At 40.6% G+C, this 24,411-nt stretch overlaps 1 protein-coding gene across 2 annotated transcripts in view; it reads right to left on the bottom strand.

The window, feature by feature from the left end:
* The window catches only part of Znf157 (zinc finger protein 157), a 40,753-nt gene that overhangs the window by 11,175 nt on the left and 5,167 nt on the right, over positions 1-24,411 (bottom strand). For both annotated transcript variants that reach the window (XR_011705665.1, XM_027927285.2), the window contains exons 3-4: positions 1,290-1,416; positions 915-1,010 (exon numbers count right to left, since the gene is read on the bottom strand). Coding sequence is in view for 1 of the 2 variants with exons in the window: in XM_027927285.2 (XP_027783086.2) it covers positions 915-1,010; positions 1,290-1,416 (223 nt within the window). In the remaining variant the exon portion in view is untranslated. The remainder of the gene's footprint in view (positions 1-914; positions 1,011-1,289; positions 1,417-24,411) is intronic.

Raw genomic sequence — 24,411 nt, 5'->3', positions numbered from 1 at the left:
TTTAAAAACAAACCAGAGTCTGTCACTCTTTGAGGTACTAACACCTTCAAATGGCTTCTTTCATAGTGTAAAATTAAACTCCACCAGAGCCTTTATAATTTATATCATTTTGGCCCCCTGATGACTCACTGATACTACCTCTCAACATTTTTCCCTCTTTTGCCCTGGCCTTTTTGCAAGTCCCAGGAGATGTCACTTAGACTAGGCTTAGGCACTGGGTTCAATCTGCCCACAATATTCAAAATTCATACGGCTCAGTCAGGTGTGGTGGTGTACACTTGTAATCCCAGCAACTTGGGAGGCTGAGGCAGGAGGATTGTGAGTTCAAAGCCAGCCTCAGCAATTTAGTGAGGTCCTCAGCAACTTGGCAAGACCCTGTCTCTAAATAAAATATAAAAAGGGCTGGGGAGCTGGGCATGGTGACACATGCCTATAATCCCAGTGGCTCAGGAGGCTGAGGCAGGAAGATTATGAGTTCAAAGCCAGCCTCAGCAAAAACTAGGCACTTAGCAATTCAGTTCCTGTCTCTAAATAAAATACAAAATAGGGCTGGGGATGTGGCTCAGTGACCTAGTGCTCCTGAGTTCAATCCCTGGCACCCCCTCCCCCCCAAAAAAGGGCTATGGATGTGGCTCAGTGGTAAGTGTCCATAGATTCAATCCCTGGTACAAAAAAAGAAAAAGAGTACTGGATAACTTGACAAAAATCAAGATAAAACAACAGTGAATTGTGAGCATGATGTTGGGGTATGGAATTTAGGTATCGAAAGCAGTTAAACCTTCTGTCCTTATTTTCAAAGAGTTAGGCCTAGCAAAAGAGATTCCTAGAACATATTGTACAAGGATACCCTCTGACCTGAATTCCTGGGATCTCACTCCCCCTGTGTTCCATATGTCTGTTTCTTACATACTCACCTGAGTAACCATGATCTGAAGATTCCTCCTCTAATATCCACAGTTCTTCTCCTCGCTCCAATTTGAAGATCATCTCTGGTTTGGCCACGCAGAGGCCTGTTAATGGGAAATGGCACAGGACGTGGGCCAAGATGTCTGAGCTTTGGGGCCTCTGATGAAGGAGGAAGGTGCATCTTCATGAGCTGCACAAGGAAGGGGGCCCTTTTAAACCTTTCACTGGGGAGGTGAGAATACACACAGTTCTTCCTGGTGCCATAAACTGTTCAGCCAGTGTGACCCTTGAATCTGAAACTAAAATATCACTAAACTCTACAGAGGCTGCATGTGGTCTAGTGAACACATGCTCCCAGGAGTTACAAAAACAAATATCCTCACCCACGGATGCCAGGTTGCTGTAGGTCTCCAGCATCACATCCTTGTGCATGGTCCTCTGAGCAGGGTCCAGTCTGTGCCACTCTTGTCGGGTGAAATCCACAGCCACATCCTCGAATGACACGGACCCCTACAACAACAATCTCCAGTGATCAGAATTGGATGCATAAATTTTAAAAAAAAAGATGTTTGAGAACTGATCCTTTCAATTGAGTCTTATTGAGAGCATACTAGAAAGAGGCACACCAGATACCCCATCCAGTATCTTACTTGATATTACACTTTTTTGGGCAAAGGAAACCTGAAAAGTCACGCTACTGTGTTCATGCATTAATTCATGAAGAAAAGATTACTAAACTACTGAATTGAGACTGTGTGCCTGGTCCTCGGCAAGTTTCTGGGGAAATGAAAATGAAGAAGCCATGGGATCTGCACTCAACAAGTTCACACAAGCAACTCAGTGAGACCCTGTCTCTAAATAAAATGCAAAAAAGGGCTGGAGATGTGGCTCAGTGGTTAAGCGTCCCTGGTTTCAATCCTCAATACCTCATAAAGGGGGGGGGGGTTGCTGAGAACAGCAAAATGAGAGACAATGAGTCAAGGGAGGAGAAAGTGAGGTAGATCTTGAGACCCAGCAGGAGTGTCTATGGAATATTCCAATGGAAATGTCCAGCTGGAATTCAGGACAGAAGGCTGGCATAGAGCAAGGCTTGGGAGGCGAGATTATTTCACTACTATCTGAAGCTACTACAATGAATTGGGAAGCTAAGAGAGAACATGGGTTTGAGAGGAGAACCTGCTGAGAGCCATAGCCGAGTCCAAATGACGCATGGCATTTTTGCCAGAAGGAGTGGTTGAGAGGTGACGCAAGCCATTGAGATGATAATGGTTATGTTAAGCTGTGTATATTAGACCCCTGCTGTCCGCCTCGGCCTGCTACTTTGGAGTTCTCGCGGGGATTCCCGGAGAGTTCCCATTGGTTGGGGAAGTGCCGGAGGAGGGATTTCCGGTTGGTGTGTGGTGTGTCCCAGGAGAAGGCCGCGTGGGTGGCGTTGGCGGAAAAGCGCACGTGCAGTGCCGGTGAGAGTTTAAATAAAGTAGTTGCTGTTTGAACCTACAAGGCTTTGTGGCGGCTCGGTTATTCGTGCCCAGCCAGACTGCGGCAAGAACTGAGTACAGAGTCTGAGAGGCACCAATGTGCCATGAAGATTACAAGGCAAATTTTTGAATGGTAGGGACAGAACCAGGAAAGTATGATGTTTTGGAACATAAGCCAGGAGACAGTCTCAGATAACTGTGCCATTTCCAGTTTAAGATAGTGTGACTCAGTGGTCGAGGGCTTGCCTAGCACAAGGTCCTGGGTTCCACCATCAGCACCTCCATAAGAAAAGGATAGTGAATAATAACACACCCATTCATCTCGCCTATCTTTAAAAGCTAAAAGAAGACCTTTGGGCTGAGGCGTAGCTGAGTGGTAGAGAGCTTGCCTAGCATAAATGAGGCCCTGGTTCCATCCTGCACCACCAAAAAAATATTTATAATCTTCGGAGAAAAATGGAAGGCCCCTGTGAGACAAAGACACTAGGAGAAATCCTATTTTTTTTCTTCATGCAGTGCTGCCCCCAACAAAGCCTAGTGCCAACACTGCAATCCAGCAACAGCAGTCACCTTGAAGGAAAGGGAGTCCTACTCTCTGACCAGAGACAGTGGGAAGGACCCCTGCCACTTTTATCCTATCCTATCAAAGGCTGGTTCTGAAGGCAAACCTAGTTGGGAAACCCTGAGTGCCATAGTGGAAACGCTATATCTCCAGCTCTGTAGTCAGCTCAGGGAGCTACAGTGGGAGGAGGAAAAGCTTGTGGATGGGCTGGGGCTGTGGCTCAGCAGTAGAGTGCTCACCTAGCACATAAGAGGCCCTAGAAATTAAAAAAAAAAACAATCAAAAGTGAGGGCTGGGGAATAGCTCAATTGGTAGAGTGCTTGCCTCACACGCACAAGGCCCTGGGTTCAATCCCCAGCAACATGATAATTAAATAATGAAAAGAACTGAACAGAAAAATGGACAAATCTACAACAATGACTAGAGACTTCAACAGCTCTCTAGGAGTAAGAACTAGTAGACAGAAAATCAGCAAGGATATAGGGAAACTGAACACCATCAATCAACCAAATAACTTTACACTCTACTCCAAAGAAAAGATGGGTCCTTCAAGTACACATGGAATATTTACCAACATAGACCATATTCAGGATCATAAAACAATCCTCAATAAATTTAAAAGAATTGAAAACATTCCAAGTATTCTCTGATAATAAGGGAATTAAACTAGAAACCAATAATAGAAAGATGTCTAGAAAATTCCTAAATATTCAGAAACTGAAGAAGATATTGTCCATGCACAAGGCCCTGGGCTCAATCCCCAGTACTGGAAAAAAACAAACAAACAAAAACGCTTTCCACTGGTTGTGGTAGTGTGCTACTCAGGAGGCTGAGGCAAGAGGACTACTTGAGCCCAGGAGTTTGAGACCAGCCTAGACAACTAACAACAAACAAAAAAACACATTTCCACATAATGCATGGTCCAAAAAAAAAAAAAAAGACTCAAGGTAAATAAAAAATACTTTGAACTGAAAGAAGATTAAAATACAACATATCAGGCAGCTGGGGTGTGGCTCAGCAGTAGAAGGAGGCACTGGGTTTGATCCTCAGCACCACATAAAAGTAAATAAACAAAGATACTGCATCCATGTATAACCAAAAAATATTTTAAAAATTAACAACATATTAGTATTTGTGGGGTATAGCTAAAGTAGTGCTGAGATAGAATTTTTTTAAAAGGAGAGAGAGACAGAGAGAGAGAATGAATCTTTTTTTATGTAGATGGACACAACACAATGCCTTTTTATTTTTTTTAATGTGGTGCTGAGAATCGAACCGGGTCCCACACGTGCTAAGCAAGCACTCTACTTCTGAGCCACAAACGCAGCCCAAGATAGAAATTTATAACAAGAAATACTTACAGTAAAAAAATCTGAAATCAACAATCTAAGCTTCTTACAAAACTAGAAATGAGAGTAACATAAACTCAATGCAAGCAGAAGAAAGGAAATGATAAAAAGACAAGCAAAACTAAATATATGGGAAAGAATTGAGAAATAAATGACACCAAAAGTTCATTTTTTAAAAAGATTGATGAAATTGATTAACTTCTTGATGGACTAAGAAAGAAAAAAAAAGAGATCACTTATTCATAGCAGAAGTAGGAGATATCACTGTATACTCCCTAGACACTGAAATGAGGAAAAAAATGAACACCTTTGTTCACATAAATTTAACAACTTAGATGAAATGGACGATTTCTATGAAATCCATAAAATACCAAAACTCACTCAAGAAGAAATAGATAACCTAAAGAACTATCTACTAAAAATTGAATTCTTAGTTGAAAGCCTCTGAAAAAAGAAATTCACAGGCCCAGATGGGTTAACTGGTCATTTCTACCAGCCATTTAAGGAATATATCAATTCTACACAATCCCTCTTTTTTTTACTTTCTAGAAGAGAACACTTCTCAACTCCTCTTCCCCTCCCTCCCTCTCCCCCCCCCCCTCTCTCTCTGCTAGGGATTGAAACCAGGGCCTCACACATGCCAGGTAGGCAATCTACTAACACAGAGCCACATCCCCAGCCCTCAATTGTCAGCTCATTTTGGGGGAGGTCAACATTATCCTGATTGTAAAACCAAAGACATGACAAGAAAATTACAGTCTAATATCCCTCATAAACACAGAAGAAACCTCAACAAACAGCAAATCAAATCCAGAAACATGTAAAATCATACTGTCTGATCAGTTGAAGTTTAACCAAAGAGTATAAGGCTGGCAGAAATTTTAAAAACCAATACGAGAGGCAGGAGAATTACAAGTTCTTCGAGTGTAGCCTCATTAACTTAAGGAGGCCCTAAGAAACTTGGTGAGACTCTCTCTAGAAATAAAAAATAAAAAGGGTTGGGGATGTGGCTCAGGTCTTAAATACCCCTGGCGTTTAAAAAAAATTAAAAAAAGAAAAACCAATATGACCCACCATATTAAGAAAGAAAGGCTTGGGGTGTAACTCAGTGGTAGAGGGCTTGGCTAGCATTTACAAGGCCCTTGGTTCAATTCCCAGTGGGAGGAGATTGGTTAATTCCATAAAGTGAGATTATGAGAAATTTTCAAATTAAAAGTTTTCTAATTCTAATCATTTGGTTAAGATAGTGGCCATCAGGGGCTGGGGTTGTGGCTCAGTGGTAGAGTGCTCGCCTAGCATGCACAAGGCACTGGGTTCAATCCTCAGCACCACATAAATGTAAAATAAAGATCTTGTGTCCACCTAAAACTTAAGAATAAATATTTGGAAAAAAAGATAGTGTCCATCAGGTTTTTCCACTATAAAGTTACCATTTCTCCCTATATAATTAAAATGAGTAATCAGTGGAGATATATTGAGATTATGTATATATTTTGTTCTTTATTAAACTTTCATCCAATAGTTTTGTACCTCTCAAAGACTTCTGTATAACTCTATTTTTAGTATTACTTGCTTGACTATTACTAGATGCTGTGATATTGTCAAATATAGATTTGGTCTCCAGTCCCTGGCTTCTGACATATAACTCCCAAAATCCTTGGAATTTCTAGAGTGATAAGAGTTTTTTTATATATATGTTTATGGGGTGACTGGTGGCTGAGGGCCCCTAGTCACCCCATAAACATATGATATTTAGTCTTAAAAGGGTATTAGAAAAAAAAAGAAGGGTATTAGAAAAAAAAAAAAGAAGGGTATTAGAAAGCTGGAACCAGGGACTGGAGAAGTAACTCATCAGTACAGCACTTATTTAGGATGTTCATGGGCCTAGGTTCAATACCCAGCATCATAATAAAGAATTACAAAAAGTCCCAATGGATGCTGTAGTTAGAAAGTAAGGGTTGATGGAGTTGAGGTTACAGTGAATGAGAGAGTTGGTATATTTGAACAGACTTCATGTGAAGTAGCTTTATCACCTTTATCTGATTGTTAGGGGGGATGAACATTGTATCTCACTGGGAAATTGTTATGATTTGGGTATGAGATGTCCCCCAAAGGCTCCTGTTGGGAGCAACAAAGGAATCATTGCTTTGAACTCCGCAGCCTTGGACAGCTAGACTGCCCTTTTGGGCTTCTCTCAGTGCAACAGTGCAGAAAGACACACCCATTTGCAAGCAGCTGCTGTTAATGAGGCAGATTCCATGCCTGGTGTGGAATTTATGGGTTCAATAGCTTTGAATGCAGATGCCTGCTTCCCTAGGAGAAAGAGATACCCATGCCTAACTGGCCCTGTGGTGCCAGCTGCCTGGAGGAGGAAGAATTACTGCTCAAGTGATAAGTCCCCAATCAAGCCAACTTCCCCACAGCCTCAGTTCCTTGTTACCTTTGAAGAACCCTTCCTCACGATAAATTCCTTTAGTGTGTTTCACTATAAATAAAGCATTTGTCTGCTTTTCCCTTTGTTAGGATCAGACCCATCAGGTTTCTTCCACTGGTCAAGCCCCTGCTTTGAATACATATAATTCTCATTTTTTGTGTTTATTTCTTTTTTAAAATATTTATTTTTTAATTATAGGTGGACACAATATCTTCATTTTACATTTATGTGGTGTTGAGGATCAAACCCAGTGCATGCTAGGTGAGCACTCTACCACTGAGCCACAAGCCCAGCCCTTGTGTTCATTTATTAATCTTACTTTCCTAGCTTTTATTTGCAGCTGGCCCATACCTCCAATGGGTACATACTCCCTTCCCACACAGGCCATGGCAGAGAGGCTCCTGTATTAATGTAGGAATATTCAGAGATGAAAGGACTGGATTGTGAAATCTTAACTTAATTAGTCCATCCTAGCTTGAATGGACTAACTGGGTGGTATCTATAGGCAGGTGGGACACTGGGGACGTACCTTTGAAGGATGCACCTTCCCTATGGCCCCTTCCTCTTTTTTTCTCTGCTTTCAGGTGGCTATAAGTGGAGCAGTGCTTCTCCACCATGTCTGTCTGCCATGATGTTTTGCTTCACCCTAGGCCCAGAGCAATGAATTTGCTTCACCATGGACTAAACTCCTGAAACCATGAGCCAAAATAAACTTTTCTTTCTCTAAGTGGTTCTTGTCAGGTATTTTGGCCATAGTAACCAAACATTGACTAATGTGAAAATGTTTCCCCTATCTGTACTGTAAAACAGAAAATATGTAAACCCACCCTTCAAACAAGGGGGCTAGGGTATGGTTGGTCCGGGGTACAATGCTTGCCTAGCATGCATGAGGCCCTAGGTTTGATCCCCAGAAACACACACACACACACACACGCACACACACAAACACACACACACACCAGAACAACACAACAAAAGAAATCAGACAAACAATATGAATTAAACATGCTAAATGAGAACCAGTAAGATTACCCAAGCCCACATGATGTACAATAGAAGGAGTGGAGTGCTGGTTCAGAAAAAAATGTGGAGCCTGTCAGGACCTCCCAGTGATGGCTACTGAGACTTTGGAGTTTTTCCACTTAAGGGGTGTTTCTTACTTTGCTATGGAACATTAATTGAAGCTACCTCTGTGATGGAAGGACACAAAATGATTTTAAAATGTGAAATGCCCACTGTCTTGGGTGATGTCAGAGAAATTCTAATGAGAAGGGAAGTGCCCAGAAGAGTTACAAGTTTCTGGGCATAATCCCAGAAACTTGAAAGGTTGATGCATGAAGACTGCAAGTTTGAGGCTAGCCTCAGCAACTTAATGAGACCCCGTCTCAAAAAAAAAAAAAAAAAAAAAAAAAGAGAGAAGGGTTGGGGATGCAGCTCAGTAATAGAGCCCTTGCCTAGCATGTGCAAGGCCCTGAGTTTAATCCCCATTACCTCCAAAAAAATAAAAGAGTTTCATAGTAAAATGGAAATGATTTACATAGGAACATGCAACCAGGGGGAATGAAAGAATCTTTTGTCCTAAGACTGATTTAGAGCATGAGGAATGGCAAGATTCTGGAACAGTGTCCTATAATCAGCCATCAACTGACTGACAAAGAGCTGCTGGGTTCATGGATGGCAGTTCCAAGGGAATGGACAACATCCTGGATATTGGAAGGTCACCACTGTGATTGAAGAAGGTAAAAATAAATCAACTTGGTGGACTGAACTGCATGCTGTTTACCTAGAAGTGATGGAAGAACTGAACAGTGCTTAAAAAGCCCCTTGTGTTTGGGCTCTTACTTACTCATGAGCAATGGTGAATGGCCTGACCAAATACTCAAGTAGGGAGGCAATAGAAACCTGGTTATGAAAGGGATGGATACCCAAGTGGGATACATACTACAGGAATTTGAGGGATACATCCAAGTAGGACATGTCAATGCCTATCAAAAGAACCCACTTCCGGGTCTTTAGACTGTGAGTCCCATCCACTGCAGGCCAGCTCCAGGCAGCAGCAGACAGTCAGTGCAAGCCACTGAAATTCTCATTTAGGTCAAGTTATTTTAGGATTGCTCTTCTGTATCATAATTTTGGGATGCTCTTAAATTCTTGCATTTTTAAATTGTACCCACTGGGATCTCAAGATTACACTATAATCATTTCATGCATTATCCTTCACTAGGTTCTGCTTAATTTTTAATTTCATTTTTGATAGTCAAATGCCATCCTTTCCTTTAGAAGTGTCCATTGTGCTGGGTGCATTGGCACATGCCTATAATCCCAGTGACTTAGGAGACTGAGGCAGGAGAATCGCAAGTTCAAAGCCAACCTCAGCAATGACAAAACACTAAGCAACTCAGTGAGACCCTGTCTCTAAATAAAATACAACACAGGGATGGGGATGTGGCAATCTCTGGTACCAAAAAAAAAAAAAAAGTGTCCATTGTCCCATGAAAGCAGATTCCCCATCCCTTCAATGCTTTCTGTAAAGTGCAGAGATGTCTTCCGCCACTGAGCTTGGAGTCTGCCTGAGCACAAGATGCTGATCTTCTCTGCTGACTGGGCAAGGGTTTCATGTGGGTTCTTTTGGTCAAGGAGATGATGATTTGACCTTGTGTGACTGTTGGGCATGCTTTTGTTTCCTGTTTCAATCTGATTACAATAGATAAGCAGAAATCTCATTGCTCACTGGAGGTGGCCACCTGGGTCCATGAGATGAGTGGATATGGGGAATTGCAAAGATGGGCTGAATCTAGATATGTTCTTCTTACACTCTCTCAGGTATAAAATGACAATAAGAACTGTTCTGACTCCCAGCAAAAAAGACTGCAGATGGCTATATGGCAGATTCCCAGATGCAAAGGCCTTAAACTTGGAGGTCAAGTTAGACTGATGCTGGTAGCTTTGGAGATCTTGACAGATTATAAAAGATGCTAAAATTAGAAAAATTGCTCCCTTCCTCACCTGTCGATTTGAGGCATGAGGAAACCAAAGTGGCCTTCCAGAAGTCTTAGCTTCCAATTCAGTGAAATCACTGTTGTGTAACATGGTAGAAACATTCCTTCCATTGGAAATAAGACCTCTACACCAGCAGAGAATAAGGTCACAGTGTCAGGAAACTCTTATTTTCCTGCAAAGATTAGGTATGTAACTCACAAATCTACTAAATTATCTTATCAGAAGACAGGAACAGAGATGGGAATATCCAGGAAAGATCTGTGGAGGAACTTTTTGTCAAATGGGGATGGTACACAAGAGAATCACAGGCTTTCAAGAATGTTAACATCAGCAGAAACAATGCCAGCTTAAACTTAAAGGGACAGAAACAGGACAAGTGGCTGTCAGACTTCCAAAATTTCACTGGCAGGAAATGGGCCATTAAAACTACCTGGTTGGAGATGAATGGATAAAGAAAATAGGATACAAATACATAATGGAATATTACTCAGCCATAAAAAAGAATGAAATTATGATATTTTCCAGTCAATGGATGGAACTGGAGACTGTCATGCTAAGTGAAATAAACCAATCCCAAAAAACCAAAGGCCAAATGTTCTCTGATATGCGAATGCTAACTCATAATAAGAGGGGATGGGGAGCAGTGGAGGTTCACCAGATTGAACCAGGGAAGTGAGTAATACTTCTTCCACACTGACTCTTTTAAGAACAACATAAGAACACAAAGTGTGCACAATCTAGCAACACAGAAAAAAAAAAAAAACAGAACAGCTAGACAAAACTCCTGGAAAAGCACAGGAAGACTTCAAAAAGGGAGGGGAGATAAGATAAGGGACAGAAGACTCAAGATAATGAAAGATGATAGTGAGGATGAATGAAATTGCTGGGAGTACAAATTATACAATGTTGAGAGCCACAGCCAAGGGGCCCCAGCAAACTTCCAGCTGCCGGCTGATGATTGGCTCACAGCGGCCCCAGCAACATCTAGCTGATTGGCTCCTCTGCGGTGATGCTCATTGGGCTGTTTCCCTGCCCTTTCAGACCACGGAGCTGCTCATTGGGGGACTTTTTTGGCTCCGCCCACACAGCCCAGCCAATCGGCCTCAAGAGCAGGAGGATGGGGGGAGGTGGTGAGGCTTGTGGTAGAAGGAGAGACTTGTGGGAAGCCCTTGGTGGCAGTTGGGGCTCTGAGGGTTTTTCCTGAGGAGCTGTTTTGTTTGGCGTGTGTGGTTCTAAAAATAAAGTTAGTTTCTTTTGACAAGTGGCTCCTGATTGTGCCCAGCCAGACTGCGGCAATACAAATTCTGCTTAGATACAAACAAGTACAGTGTATGCAATAAACATATAATATCTATATTAAAAAATGTCTTTTTTGTAGTGCTGGGGATGGAAACCAGGGCCTAGGGCATGCTAGACAAGTGCTCTACCACTGAACTACACCCCCAGCCCTAAAGTATCTCTTTAATCCTGCTCAGTTAGGTTAAAATGGTCTAACTCAGCCAGACATCGTGGCTCACGCCTGTAATCCCAGGGGCTCGGAAGGCTGAGACAGGAGAATTGTGAGTTCAAAGCCAGTCTCAGCAACTCAGTGAGGTCCAAAGCAACTCAGCAAGACCATGTCTCTAAATGAAATACAAAAGAGGGGGAGGGGCTGGGGATGTAGCTCAGTGGTTAAGCACCCCTGGGTTCAATCCCTGCTATCAAAATAAAATAAAATGGTCCAACTCAGAAAAATCTAAGATGAAATAACTAAGTCCTCACATACCCACTGCTAGAAGGCTACAAAATCAAAAAGCCTGACACAACTTTCCTCCATGGGCTTCTTTATGCAGTATTTCATACATCCATTGTCCATAGTTCTTGGATTTTGTTTAGAGGTAGTTTGCTCTAAAACTTTTTTTTGATGGGGGCGGGGGGAACTTAACCCAGGGTCACTTTTCCACTAAGCCATATCTACAGCCCCTCTTATGATTTTTTGGCGGGGTACAAGGGATTAAACTCAGGGGCACTGGACCACTAAGCCACACCCCCAGCCCTATTTTATATTTTATTTAGAGACAGTATCTCACTGAGTTGCTTAGTGCCTTGCTTTTGCTGAGGCTGGCTTTGAACCTCCATCCTCCTGCCTAAACCTCTCGAAACTCTGGGATTACAGGTGTGCACCATCGCACCCAGCCTTGTTTTATTATGAGAAGGGTCTCGCTGAGTTGCATAAGGCCTCACTAAATTGCTAAGGCTGGCTTTGAACCTGCAATTCTCCTGCCTCAGCCTCCCAAATTGCTGGGATTACAGACGTGCACCACTATGCCTGGCTTGCTGTAAAATTCTAATTATTCAGGTATATCACTGAATAATTTGTGGATCCAAAGCAATTTTTGTTGACCCATCAGATTTTTTTAGATGTTAATTTATGCTCATCTCTTCTCTTATTACTCACCAACTGCCAGAAAAATTTTTTTTCTTTTATTTATTTATTTATTTTGGTACTAAGGATTGAATTTGGGCACTTTACCACTGAGTTACATCCCAGGCCTTTTACACTTTTTTATTTTGAGACAAGAATTCACTAAGTTGCTGAAGCTGGCCTTGAACTTGTGATCCTCCTGCTTCAACCTCCCAAGTTGCTGGAATTACAGGTGTGCACCACCACACTCATCAAAATCTTGTTTTTAATCTTAAATATGGAATTAAAAATTTTCTATGGCTGTGGTTGTAGTTCAGTGGTAGAACCTTTTTCTAGCATGTGTGAGGCACTGGGTTCCATCCTCAGCACCACATAAAAGTAAATAAATAAACGTACTATGTCCCTCTACCACTAAATTTTTTTAATCTTTTCTAAAAGAAAAACAGCCACAGAACACCTATATTAGCATTTATGACAAAGTTTTAATTAAAGATACTATTTCCTCAGGATGAACCCAACTACATGTATAACCATAAAGCTCTAATAAAAAAAATACCATCCAAAAAAAAGATATTGTCTCCATCATCCATTTGATGATTTAGTGAAAGATTTCTTGATCCTCCAGTACCAGGAACTGTTTTTAGTGTAGACATGTTTTTTGCCTCCCAAGAAATAATTTGATAAATCATAAAAATCATATATTTCAGCAGCCTACTATAAATTGAGTTCTCCAAGGGAAAATTATCATTCATGTGCCTGAATGCACTTCCTGTTCTGTCATGTCTTCTCAGAACAAAAGACAAATCTAGATTTCAAAGTTTCTGGCTGTGAACTAAGCATGGTGGTGCATGCCTATAATCCCATCTACCCAGGAGGCTGAGATGGGGAGGATCACAAGTTTAAGGCCAGCCTCAGTAACTTAGTGAAATCTATGTTCACTTCAAAGTGAAACATAAATAAGGTCTGGGGATGTAACTCAGTACTCTTGGGTTCAATACCCAGTACAAAAAAAAAATAAATAATAATAGTTTCTAGTTGTGTAGGGCATGCTTACCTTCTAAAACTTGTGTTTCCACTTTCTTCCCTCTTTATTCCTTTAATCCTAACATTAATCTATTTAAACTTAGAGTCTTCCTAAAATCCATAGAAAAACTAAAGCAATAAGTAAATAAATTATCAAATGAAAACTGAGTGGGGCTGGGCAAGGTGGGGCATGCCTATAATCCTAGCTACTCAAGAGGCTAAGACAGGAGGATTATAAGTTTGAGGCCAGCCTTGGCAACACAATAAGACCCATATGAAAATTTAAATAATATAAAAGTAAGTAAAAAGAGTCTTCACTAGAACCACCTCCACAGGCTTGCCCTAATTAAATCTGTTACTATTTTTTAAAAAAATTTAAGGTTTGGGGATGTAGCTCAGTGGTAAAGAGCCTCTGGGTTCATTCCTAGTACTCCTCCCCCAAAACTGAGAACAAAAGACAAACAACCCGGGTTGGGGTTATAGCCCAGTGGTAGAGCGCTTGCCTTACAATCATGAGGCACTGGGTTTGATCCTTAGCACCACATAAAAATAAATAAATAAAAATAAAGATATAAATAAAACAAACCAATTCAAAAATGTGCAAAGTACTTGATCAATTTTTCTCCAAAGAAGATACACAGCCAGGCATGGTGGCACTCTTACAAGATGAAGAGAGTTCTGAGGATGGATGGTAGTAATAGTTGCACAACATTGTGAATGTGTTTAAAAGCACTGAACTACCTATAAAGTATATTTTATTATGTATTTTATCAAGAAGAAGCAAACAAGTAAGTTGTGAACTTCAATGCAGAAGTGCAGCCTCTAGGAGTTGATGGCCTCAGTCTTACAACTCCGAGGAACCCAATTCTGCCAACAACCTGAAAGAACTTGGAAGAATAGTCCTGGCTCTGGAAAAAGATCACAGTCTGGCCAATATCCTTTCATCTTTGTGACACTCTGATCAGAGGAATCAGCTAAGCAGTACAATGAATTCCATTATTATGTATTATTATAATGTACCAATAAAGAAAGAAGAAAAGAATAAAAATAAAATAAGAAGACTTAGGGACGTGGCTCAGTGGCAGAGCACTTGCCTAGCACTTTTGAGGCCCTGGATTCAATACCTACCAAAATCCAGGTGCAGTGGCCCACACCTGTAATCCTGACTCAGGAGATAAGAAGATCAAAAATTGAAGGGCAGCCTCAGCAACTAAGCTGTCTCAAACAAAAAAATTATATATATATAGTGTTGCTCCACGGTAGAATGACCCAGTTTCAATCTCCAGTACCATCAAAACAAGAAAAAAGCTACCAAAATCTTTTTTTTTTTTTTTTCAGAAATAAAACCTAGAGCCAGGTGCGGTGGTGCACACCTATAATCCCACTGGCTCATGAGATCGAGGCAGGAGGATCAAAAGTTCAAAGCCAGCATCAATTTAGTGAGGCCCTAAGTGACTCAGCAAGACTCTGTCTCAAAATAAAAAATAAAAAGGGCTGGGGATATGGCTCAATGGTTAAGCACTCCTGGCTTTAATCCCTGGTACCAAAAGTAAAAACATAAAAACAAAGAAAAGAAATATGGGTGGAACTAGAAAACATTAATTATGTTAAGTGAAATAAGGCAGGCACAGAAAGACAAATACCCCATGTTCTCACATATCTGGGGAAGCTAAAAAATAGTTGACCTAGCCAGGCATTGTGGCACACACCTATAATCCCACAGCAACTCAGGAGGCTGAGGCAGGAGGACTAAAAATTCAAAGCCAGGCTCAGCAACTTAACGAGGCTGTAAGCACCTTAGCAAGACCCTGCCTCAAAATTTTAAAAGACTGGGGATGTAGCTCAGTGGTTAAGTGCCCCTGGGTTCAATCCCTAGTGCCAAAAAAATTTTTTTTATCTCATAGGAAAGAGTAAAATAGTGGTGACCAGAGCCTGGGAAGGTAGGGGATAGGTGGAGACAGGATGGTTAATGAATATAGGGGTACATTTGGATAAGAGGAATAGAGGAATAACTTTTTTTGTGGTACTGGGGATTAAACTCAGGGAGCCAGAGGTGCTCCACCACTGAGCTACAACCCCTGCTTTTTATTATTTTATTTTATTTTATCCATTTATTTATTTGTACCAGGGATTAAACCCAGGGGCACCTAACCACTGATCTACATCGCAGCCCTTTTTTCAATTTTTTTTTTTAATTCTGAAACAGAGTCTAGCTAAGCTGCTTAGGGCCTCAGTAAGTTGCTGAGGCTGACTTCAAACTTGTGATCCTCCTGCCTCAGCCTCCCAAGTCACTGGGATTACAAATGTACATCTGTACCCAGCTGTATCCAGCTCCCATATTTATTTTTTATTTTGAGACAGGGTCTCACTGAGCTGCCAAGGATAGCCTTAAACTTGCAATCCTTCTGCTTCAACCTCCCGAGTCACTGAGATTACAGAAGTGCACCACCACACCTGGAAAGAGGAATAACTTTTCATGTTCAATAACACAGTAGAATAATGATGGTTGACAACAATTAATTATATATTTTAAAGTAGACAGTATAGAAGATTTTAGATGGTTGCAACACAAAGAAATGATAAATGTCTGGGCCGAGAAATACCCAGTTGGTAGAGTGCTTGCCTCACATGCACATAAGCCATGGGTTCAATCCCCAGTACCACAAAAAAAAAAAAAAAAAAAAACTCACTGAAAAGAAATGATAAATATTTGAGGTGATGGATATGCCTATTACCTTCATCTGATCATTGCACATTGTATTGATTTATTGAACTATCACCTGGTGTCCAATAAAATGTACAATTATTATTTATTAATTTAAAATCTTTTCTAATATTGAGGATTGAACCCCAGGTGTGCTTTACAACACCCAGACATTTTTTTATTTGCATTTTGAGACAGGGTCTAAGTTACCAAAGCTGGCTTTGAACTTGCCATCCTCCTGCCTCAGCTTCCGAAGTCACTGAGATTACAGGCATGCACCACCTGGTCTGGCTTCAATTTTTAAAACTTTTATAAAATAAAAACAAACTTAACAGATGCCAGGTGTGGTGGCACATGCCTGTAATCTTAGCAATTTGTGAGGCTGAGGCAGGAGAATCACAAATTCATGGCCAGTAACTTAGTGTGACTCTAAGCAACTTAAGAAAGATCCTATCAAAATAAAAAATAAAAAGGACTGGGATGTAGCTCAGTGGCAAAGCACCTCTGTGTTAAATCCCCAAAATGAATGAATGAATGAATCTTAACAGTGAAAAAGCAACCAGCCAGGTGTGGTAGCACATACCTGTAATCCCAGTGACTTCGGAGGCTGAGGCAGGAGGATCACATGTTGAAGCCAGCCTCAGCAACATAGTGAGATTCTGTCTCAAAATATTAATTAATTAATTAATTAATTAACTAAAAGGGCTGGGGTGCAGCTCCATGGTAGACTGCCATTGAGTTCAATCCCCAATATGGGAAAAATCAGAATAATAACAAAAGATTTTAATCCATAGAAGAAAGGAAGGAACCATGAGTCCATACTAATATAAACAAAAGAGTAAATTGAAAATTTAATGAGGAAGAGGATATTTATCTGACCTCAAAGCCTCTCCACAAACTACTTGTGAATTAAAAGGGAAAAAGAGCAACTTAATGGTGGAGAAGCCTAGCAGACCTGCTTTCATCAGGTGACCACAGTGAATGTCATTGCTAGTGGGACAAACTGAGATCAGAGGCCACCTGACCAGATGCACTGAGGATACAGCATGGCTTCTGTGACATCTCTGACAAATATAAATACCCAGAATCTAATCCTGAGGAAGTACCAGGCATGTCCAAATCAAAGGACATTCTATAAAATAACTGCCCTGTAATCTCCAAAAAGTTACAAAAGACCAAGAATGACAGAGGAACTCTAGCTATTGAGGAACACTAACGTGATGCCTGCTGAAGGCTAAATGGAATCCTGACCAGGATCCTTAGCTATACTGGACTCTAGTGGGACCACAGGTGGAACCTGACTGGGGTCTGGCTGGTAGTCGTGTAGGTTTCTTGATTTTGCTGGTGTCCTGGGGTTATGCAGAAGGTCTTTGCACGTAGAAAACACTGAAGCATTCAGAAATGATGGGGCAGCAGGCTGCCAACTTACTTTCAAATATTCAGAAAGAAAAATTGTTTGCAGTGCTGAATCAAACCCAGGAACTTAAGTATGTTTAGCCTTAGCACTGAGCTACATCTCCAGTCCTTTGTCTGTCTTTTTTGAGTCGGGTTTCACTATGTTGCCCATGCTGGTCTAAAATTCCTGGGTTCAACAGATCCTCCTGCCTCAGCCTCCCAAGCAGCAGCTAGGACTAGGGACACCCACCCCCACACCCACTGGTTCAGGGGAAAAAAAAAGGCATTTTTACTGTACTTGCAACTTCTACATAAGCTTAAAATAGTTTCAAATACAAACTATTAAAACAAAATCTATTCATCAAAACACCATCAAAGGCACTGTAGCTCAGCAGTAGAGCACTTGCCTGGCACACATGAGGCACTGGGTTCAATCCTCAGCACCACATAAAACTAAATAAATAAAATAAAGGTATTGTGTCCAACTACAAATAAAAAATAAATATTTAGAAAAAATAGTTACAGTTCCTTGCTTAGGATTCGTCCCTGCTTGTGGCACTCCTAGTTGTAGCCCCAGTCCTGCTACATTGCATCAGGTAGGAAGAAAGAGTCAAGGTGATATGGGGAAGAAAGAGAAAAGCATAGTCATCATACCACCATCCTCTTTCCTGCATCCATCAAAAAAAAAACAGAATCTATTTGATGGGGATACTTCCTTTCCCCCTCTTACATTGAAGATGAGCAAACATTTGAGAAAAAGTGTAAAATCAGTCCTTCATGTTTGTATCTCCCCTCTCCCACTCCTGTTGTAAAGATCCAGGGCTTCAATTGCTTGCTGCAGTTCACTGCACAGGAATACATGCATTCCTGGGTCAGAAGAAATGTGACTCGGGGGCCCAAACTGGTGCAATATCTTCTGTTGTGCATCTTTTATAGCACTGAGAGCATTAAATATACCACTGAGTAAGCAAAGACAAATCAAGAGGCAGTGTCTATTCTTGTCTGCACCCATTTGTGGCCCTTGGGGCTACCAGCAATGGTCTGACTTGACAACTATGTTCAGGATCGTCCCCCTGGGGAATCTGCCACATAGATATCTACTGTCTCTGTCTCTTTTGTTGGCAAACAGAACAGTTCTTATTGGTGTTTTTTTTCTTTGGGGGTACACAAAGAATTATAACTGTCCCTTGGTATTCCTAGAGGATTTGTTATAGTACCCCTGCAAATACCAAAATCCACATAAACTCAATCCTTCTACAAAATGGTATAGCATTTACAAAAATCCTTTATATGCCTCCATTGTGTTTTTGTTTTTTGCAGTGCTGAGGATCAAGGTCAGGGCCTTGCACATGCTAGCTGAGCTATATACAATGCCTCTTGAAATCATCTCTAGGTTACTTAAAATTCCTAATACAATGTAAGTGCCATGTAAATAGTTGTCATGCTGTATTGTTTGGTGAATAATGACAAGAAAAAAGTCTATACATGTTTAGTATAGATGTAATTTTTTCCAAATATTTTCCATACATGTGTGGCACACACAGGACCAACTCCTCTAGGTAGATTCTCTCCCATCTCTGAATTGCTGCAATACTCCCATATCCACTCATTTCATGGACCCAAGTGGCTACTACAAACAGACATATAAGGATATCTGTTTGTTGATTCTATTCACCTTCTAATGCTGAAGGGGAATCTTCTGATGGGCATCAGTGTGTCTCACTTTCATGCCTCCCTCAAATTCCTATAGTGATTTCCACAGGGACATTAATGGCCAGTATTTCATTGCCCTTCTGCCTGACTATATGGCCAGCTCTCAATTTTGTTCAATTCTTTCATCATTGCTAGCAAGTAATAAAGCACTTCACTCAACTCAGGTGATTTGCATTTACTTTATTCAGTCACAGTGGTACTGTTCCAAGTCAGGAACCATTTACCTTGGAACTACGACCCACAAACCAAGCAGCTCTTTGTTGGTCAGCTGAAAACTAGGACACTGTCCAAGTGACAACAGAATCTGCCACCTCATCATATATCAATTCCAAGAAAAAAAGAGTTTTCTGATGCTCATAAATATGCTAACTCCATTCCCCTGGCAGCATATGCCTATACAAACCATTTCCATTTTATTATGGAATTCCTCTGGAAGTAGTGCATTTCTCCATCAGTCAAGACATCACGGATATTTTAGGTCTCAAAATTACTTAATGTCCTTCAGTCATAGGGACAGTTTCAGTTAATATCTATCTGATAGCAAATTAGTAACTATCCCTCAAATGGAAATTCTCTAGCCCAAAATCCTAGTAGTTACCACTGGGAGGCGCTCATGGGCTTTTATCATAAGCACCAGACCATATTCTACACAGGGCTATTGTGCAGAGAATTTGTCTATACCAGTACCCGGGTTCTATTCTATACATTGTGGGCTTGAACAATTTTACTGGTTCCCATTTAGTATCTCCAAATAATTATCTTCAAGTAATACTGCTTAAAGGGTGAATTAACAATACCAAGGAAGGGAAACATTCCATAATCAGATATGATGTCCATCTCCATAATACATTTAGGTAAAAGAGATGCCACTACTTGTCATCAAGCCTGTTCAAATAGAGCAATTCTTCCCCACACTTTTACCTTGATCCCATTAACCTTTACATTCCTATGTGTAGCTCCATTAGAATTGCTGAAACAGGTTTTGGTTTTAGGATGCCAGGTAGGGCAAGTGTTCCCCAATCAGACATAATATCCATATCCATAGAACATTCAGGTAAAGCCCATTTGAGCATGTCAATTTTCATCATAAAGTCCCCCTTAATCCTATCAACCCTTGTATTTCTATATTCTCTCAATCCAATTGTAGCCCAAGTTAGGATTTCACCAATGGATTTTGGTACCTGAGTGAATGAGGCTCCCATGTCTTAGATCTAATTACTTTCAGTTAACCCACCTAAAGAGGAAATTCTGGCCTTCAGGTACCCTCAAAGACAAAATTAGAGAAGGGTAGAAATGCAGCCAGGTCACCTATACAATACAAGATTAGGGCAGACTAATAATATCATAGGTGATTACATGACCACTGTCAAGGACAAACTCTTTAACCAAACTTTAGTCAGGATCCTCACAGCCCTCTTCTGGACTAGGCCTCATCTCTGGACTCACAAACCCAGTTTTACCAAGAATATTGACAAACAAATTTAGAAACGATTGCCCACCCAATCAAGTTTTTCTTCTCCTATCATTGATAATCAAACCAAATTCCTCTTCCTCCATCTTTGATACCTAACCCAGTTCTTCTCAAGAATTTTCTGGGACTGGGGTTGTGGCTCAGTAGTAGAGAACTTGCCTAGCATGTGTGAAGCACTGGGTTTGATTCTCAGCACACATAAAAATAAATAAAGAAAACAAAGGTATTGTGTCCAACTGCAACTTAAAAATTTTTCAAAAAAGAGTTTTCTATCTATTCCTTCACCACACTGACCATTGGCCATGAATCCCCGTTTGTCTCTACTGCATACAGAGTTGAGTTTGATTTATCTTTTCTATTCCAAAAGTCCTGAATAAAGTCTTCCTTGCTGTTTTTAACAAGAGTCTGAATATTTTGCCATGATACCAACCAAGAATCAAAGATTCCTCATCCCTGCTTTTTCAGCCTTTTTCTTCCCAAACCACATATATCTATAACTCACAGTACAGATGCTAGCCAGCGTTAAGACTTACTACAGCCACTGTGGTGGTGCATGCCTGTAATCCCATTGACTTGGGATGCTGAGGCAAGAGGATTGAAAGTTCAAAGCCAATCTCAGCAATTTAGCAAGGAACTCAGCAACTTAGTGAGATGAAAGAACTGGGAACTCAGTAGTAAAGCACCCATGGCTTCACTTCCACAGTATCAGAAAAGTAAAAGAATAAATGACATAGTATTAAAAAATTACTATAATGCTCAATTAAATAATAAAGACATCAGTATTGAAAGAGGGCCTCTAGTCACTGTCCTAATTAACTCCAATTTGTCTCCCTGACTCCATCTTGCCTCTCTGACATGTTTATTTTTTCCTTCTGAGTTCTCCTCAGTCATTTTCTTCTTGGACACCAGGAAAAACAAGTCCGATGGATAAATATCTTATTACAAGAATAGTAACTATAATCCAGGCAACAGCAATTTTCTTATCTTCATCAAGACCCTGCCTGATCATCTTGAGATAATAATCAACCAGACCACGACCTGAACAGATTATCTAGCTTTGCCCCTAGCTAGGCAAATCCTAACCCTTCCCCTCATTTCTCTTTCTAGAAAAACCTCAAAATTCTTCTCAGTCCCTCATAGACAGATCTTTGGTTTTTTTCTGTTCTTCTCAATGAGACCACACTGATTAAAACTCCTTTCCTGCTGGGCATGAATTCAACCATTCAGGAGGCTGAGGCAGAAGGATTGCAAGTTTGAGGTCAGCCTGGGCAAATAAATTACCAAGACCCTGTTCCAAAATAAAAATAAAAAGTTCTGGGGCTAGGGATGTTGCTCAGTGGTGGAGTGCTTGCCCATGAAGCCCTGGGTTCGATCTCCAGCAACACACACACACACACACACACACACACACACACGGCTAGGGATGTAGCTTAATAGTAAAATACCCCTGGGTTCAATCCCCACTACTGCAAAAAAAATTAATTTAAAAAACTCCTTTCCTAGGAAAGCATGATGCATTCTTGTAACCCCAGGTACTCCAAGGCTGAGGCAGAAGGATTGCAAGCTCCAGGCCAGCTGGGTAACTTAGTGAGACCTCATCTCAAAATTTAAAAAGGGAATTGGGGTTTTAGCTCAGTCAGTGGTGGAGCACTTGCCTCATATGTATGAGGCACTGGGTCAATCCTCAGCACCACATAAAAAATAAATTAATTAAATAAAAGTATTATGTCCCTCTATATCTAAAAATGTTTAAAAAATTAAAAAGGGCTGGGGATGTAGCTCAGTGATAGAACACTTGCCTAGCATGTGTGAGACTCTGGGATCAATATCCAATACCATTTAAAAAAAGCTGCTTTCCTGCCTTCACTATTGCTTGTTTTTTCAATTGTTATCTTGAGATATGTGACTGAGCCTAGTCTGTTGGGACCCCCAGAGCCAGGGCCTTCTTCCTAAAACTCTGGTAACATTATTGGTGAAAGAATAGATGAATAGATCAATGTAACATGGTAAAGAGCCCCAAAATAGGCCCACACAAATATACCCAACTGATCTTTGACAAAAAAGCAAGAGCAAGCCAGGCACAGTGGTGCATACCTGTAATTCCAGTGACTCAGGAAAGTGAGGTAGGAGGATCACAAGTTCGAGGCAAGCTTCAGCAACTCAGTGAGGCCCTAAGAAATTTAGTGAGACTGTGTCTCAAAATAAAAAAAATATTATAAGAAAGATCTGAAGATGTAGCTCAGTGGCAAAGTGTCCCTGGGTTCAATCCCCAGTGCCAAAAAAAAGAAAAAGAAAACAGAAAAGAAAAGAAATGAAGAAATAATGAGTTTTTGTTTGTTTTGCCATGCTTGGGATGACCAAACCCAGGGCCTTGCCCATACTAGGCAAATGCTGTACCACTGAGCTACATGCTTAGCTAAGAAATAATAGTCTTTTCAACAAATTATGCTGGAACAACGTGATATGCAAAAATTAAAAAAGAATCTAGCACAGACATTATACATTTCATAATGATTAACTCAAAAATGGATTTTTAGGGCTGGAGATATAGCTCAGTTGGTAGAGTGCTTGCCTCATATGCACAAGGCCCTGGATTCAATCCCCAGCACCACCACCGAAAAAAAAAAAAAAAAAAAAAAGGATCATAGACCTGTGTGTATAAAACTTCTAGAAGGTAACATAGGAGAAAATCATGTGATCTTGAGCTTGGCAATGACTTTTTAAATACAACACCAAAACTATGATCCACAAAAGGAGAATTTGATAAATGAGACTTTATTAAAATTGAAAACTTCATGCCAGGTGTGATAGCACATGCCCATATCCCAGTGACTTGGAAAGCTGAGGCAGAAGGATCACAAATTCAAGGCCAGCCTCAGCAACATAGCAAGATCCTGTCTCAAAATAAAAAATAAAAAGGGTTGGAAATGTGGCTCAGTGGTAAAGCACCCCTGGGTTCAATCCCTGGCATCAATAAAAAAATAAATAAAAAGAAAGCTTCTGCTTTGTGAAAGACAGTATTAATAAAATGAAGCAATAAGGCACAGACTGTGAGAAATGTTTGTAAAACATTTATCCAGCAAAAGTCTTACCCAAAATATATTTTAAAAAATCTCTTAAGGGCTTGGGATGTGGCTCATTGGTAGAATGCTTGCCTAGCATGCACAAGGCCCTGGGTTTAATCTCTAGCACTGCCTAAAAATTTAAAAATTAAGGACTCTTAGCACTTGCCTAGAATGTGTGAGGTACTAGGTTCAATTCTCAGCACAACATACAAATAAATTAATTAAATAAAGGTCAACAACAACTAAAATAATATTTTAAAAAACCTCAACAATAAGAAGGCAAACAAACTGTGTCTTATCCTTTAATTGAATAAATTTGAGGGGGTAAAAAAACAATTAAGTCTGGGTGCAGTAATACATGCCTATAATCCCAATGGCTTGGAAGGCTGAGGCAGGAGGATTTTGAGTTCAAAGACAGCCTCAGCATCTTAGCAAGATCTTGTCTCTAAATAAAATATAAGAAAGGGCTAAGGATGTGGCTCAGTGGTTAAGCATCCCTGAGTTCAATCCCCAGTACCAAGAAAATAATAATAATTAAGAAATGAGCAAACCTGGCATGCACAAGGCCCTAGATTTAATCCCCAGTACTACAAACAGCGCGCGCGCACACACACACACACACACACACACACACACACAAATAAGCAAAGGTCTGAACAGATATCTCACCAAAGAAGACATTCAGATAGCAAATAAGCATGTAAAAATGTGCTCAATATTATGTACTATATCATTAGAAAATTTCAAATTAAAACAATAAGATATAGTTGAGTATGGTGGCATATGCTTACAATACCAGCTGCTGGGAAGGATGAGGCAAGAGGATCATAAATTCAAGGCCAGTCTCAGAAACTTGAAATAAAATTTAAAGAGAGCTGGAGAGGTAGCTCAGTGGTAGAGCAGTTTC

The sequence above is a fragment of the Marmota flaviventris genome, chromosome X (genome assembly GCF_047511675.1).
Source record: "Marmota flaviventris isolate mMarFla1 chromosome X, mMarFla1.hap1, whole genome shotgun sequence".
Classification (NCBI taxonomy): Eukaryota; Metazoa; Chordata; class Mammalia; order Rodentia; family Sciuridae; genus Marmota; species Marmota flaviventris.
The sequence above is the reverse complement of the archived record's forward strand: the minus strand, read 5'-3'. Positions and strand labels throughout refer to the sequence as shown.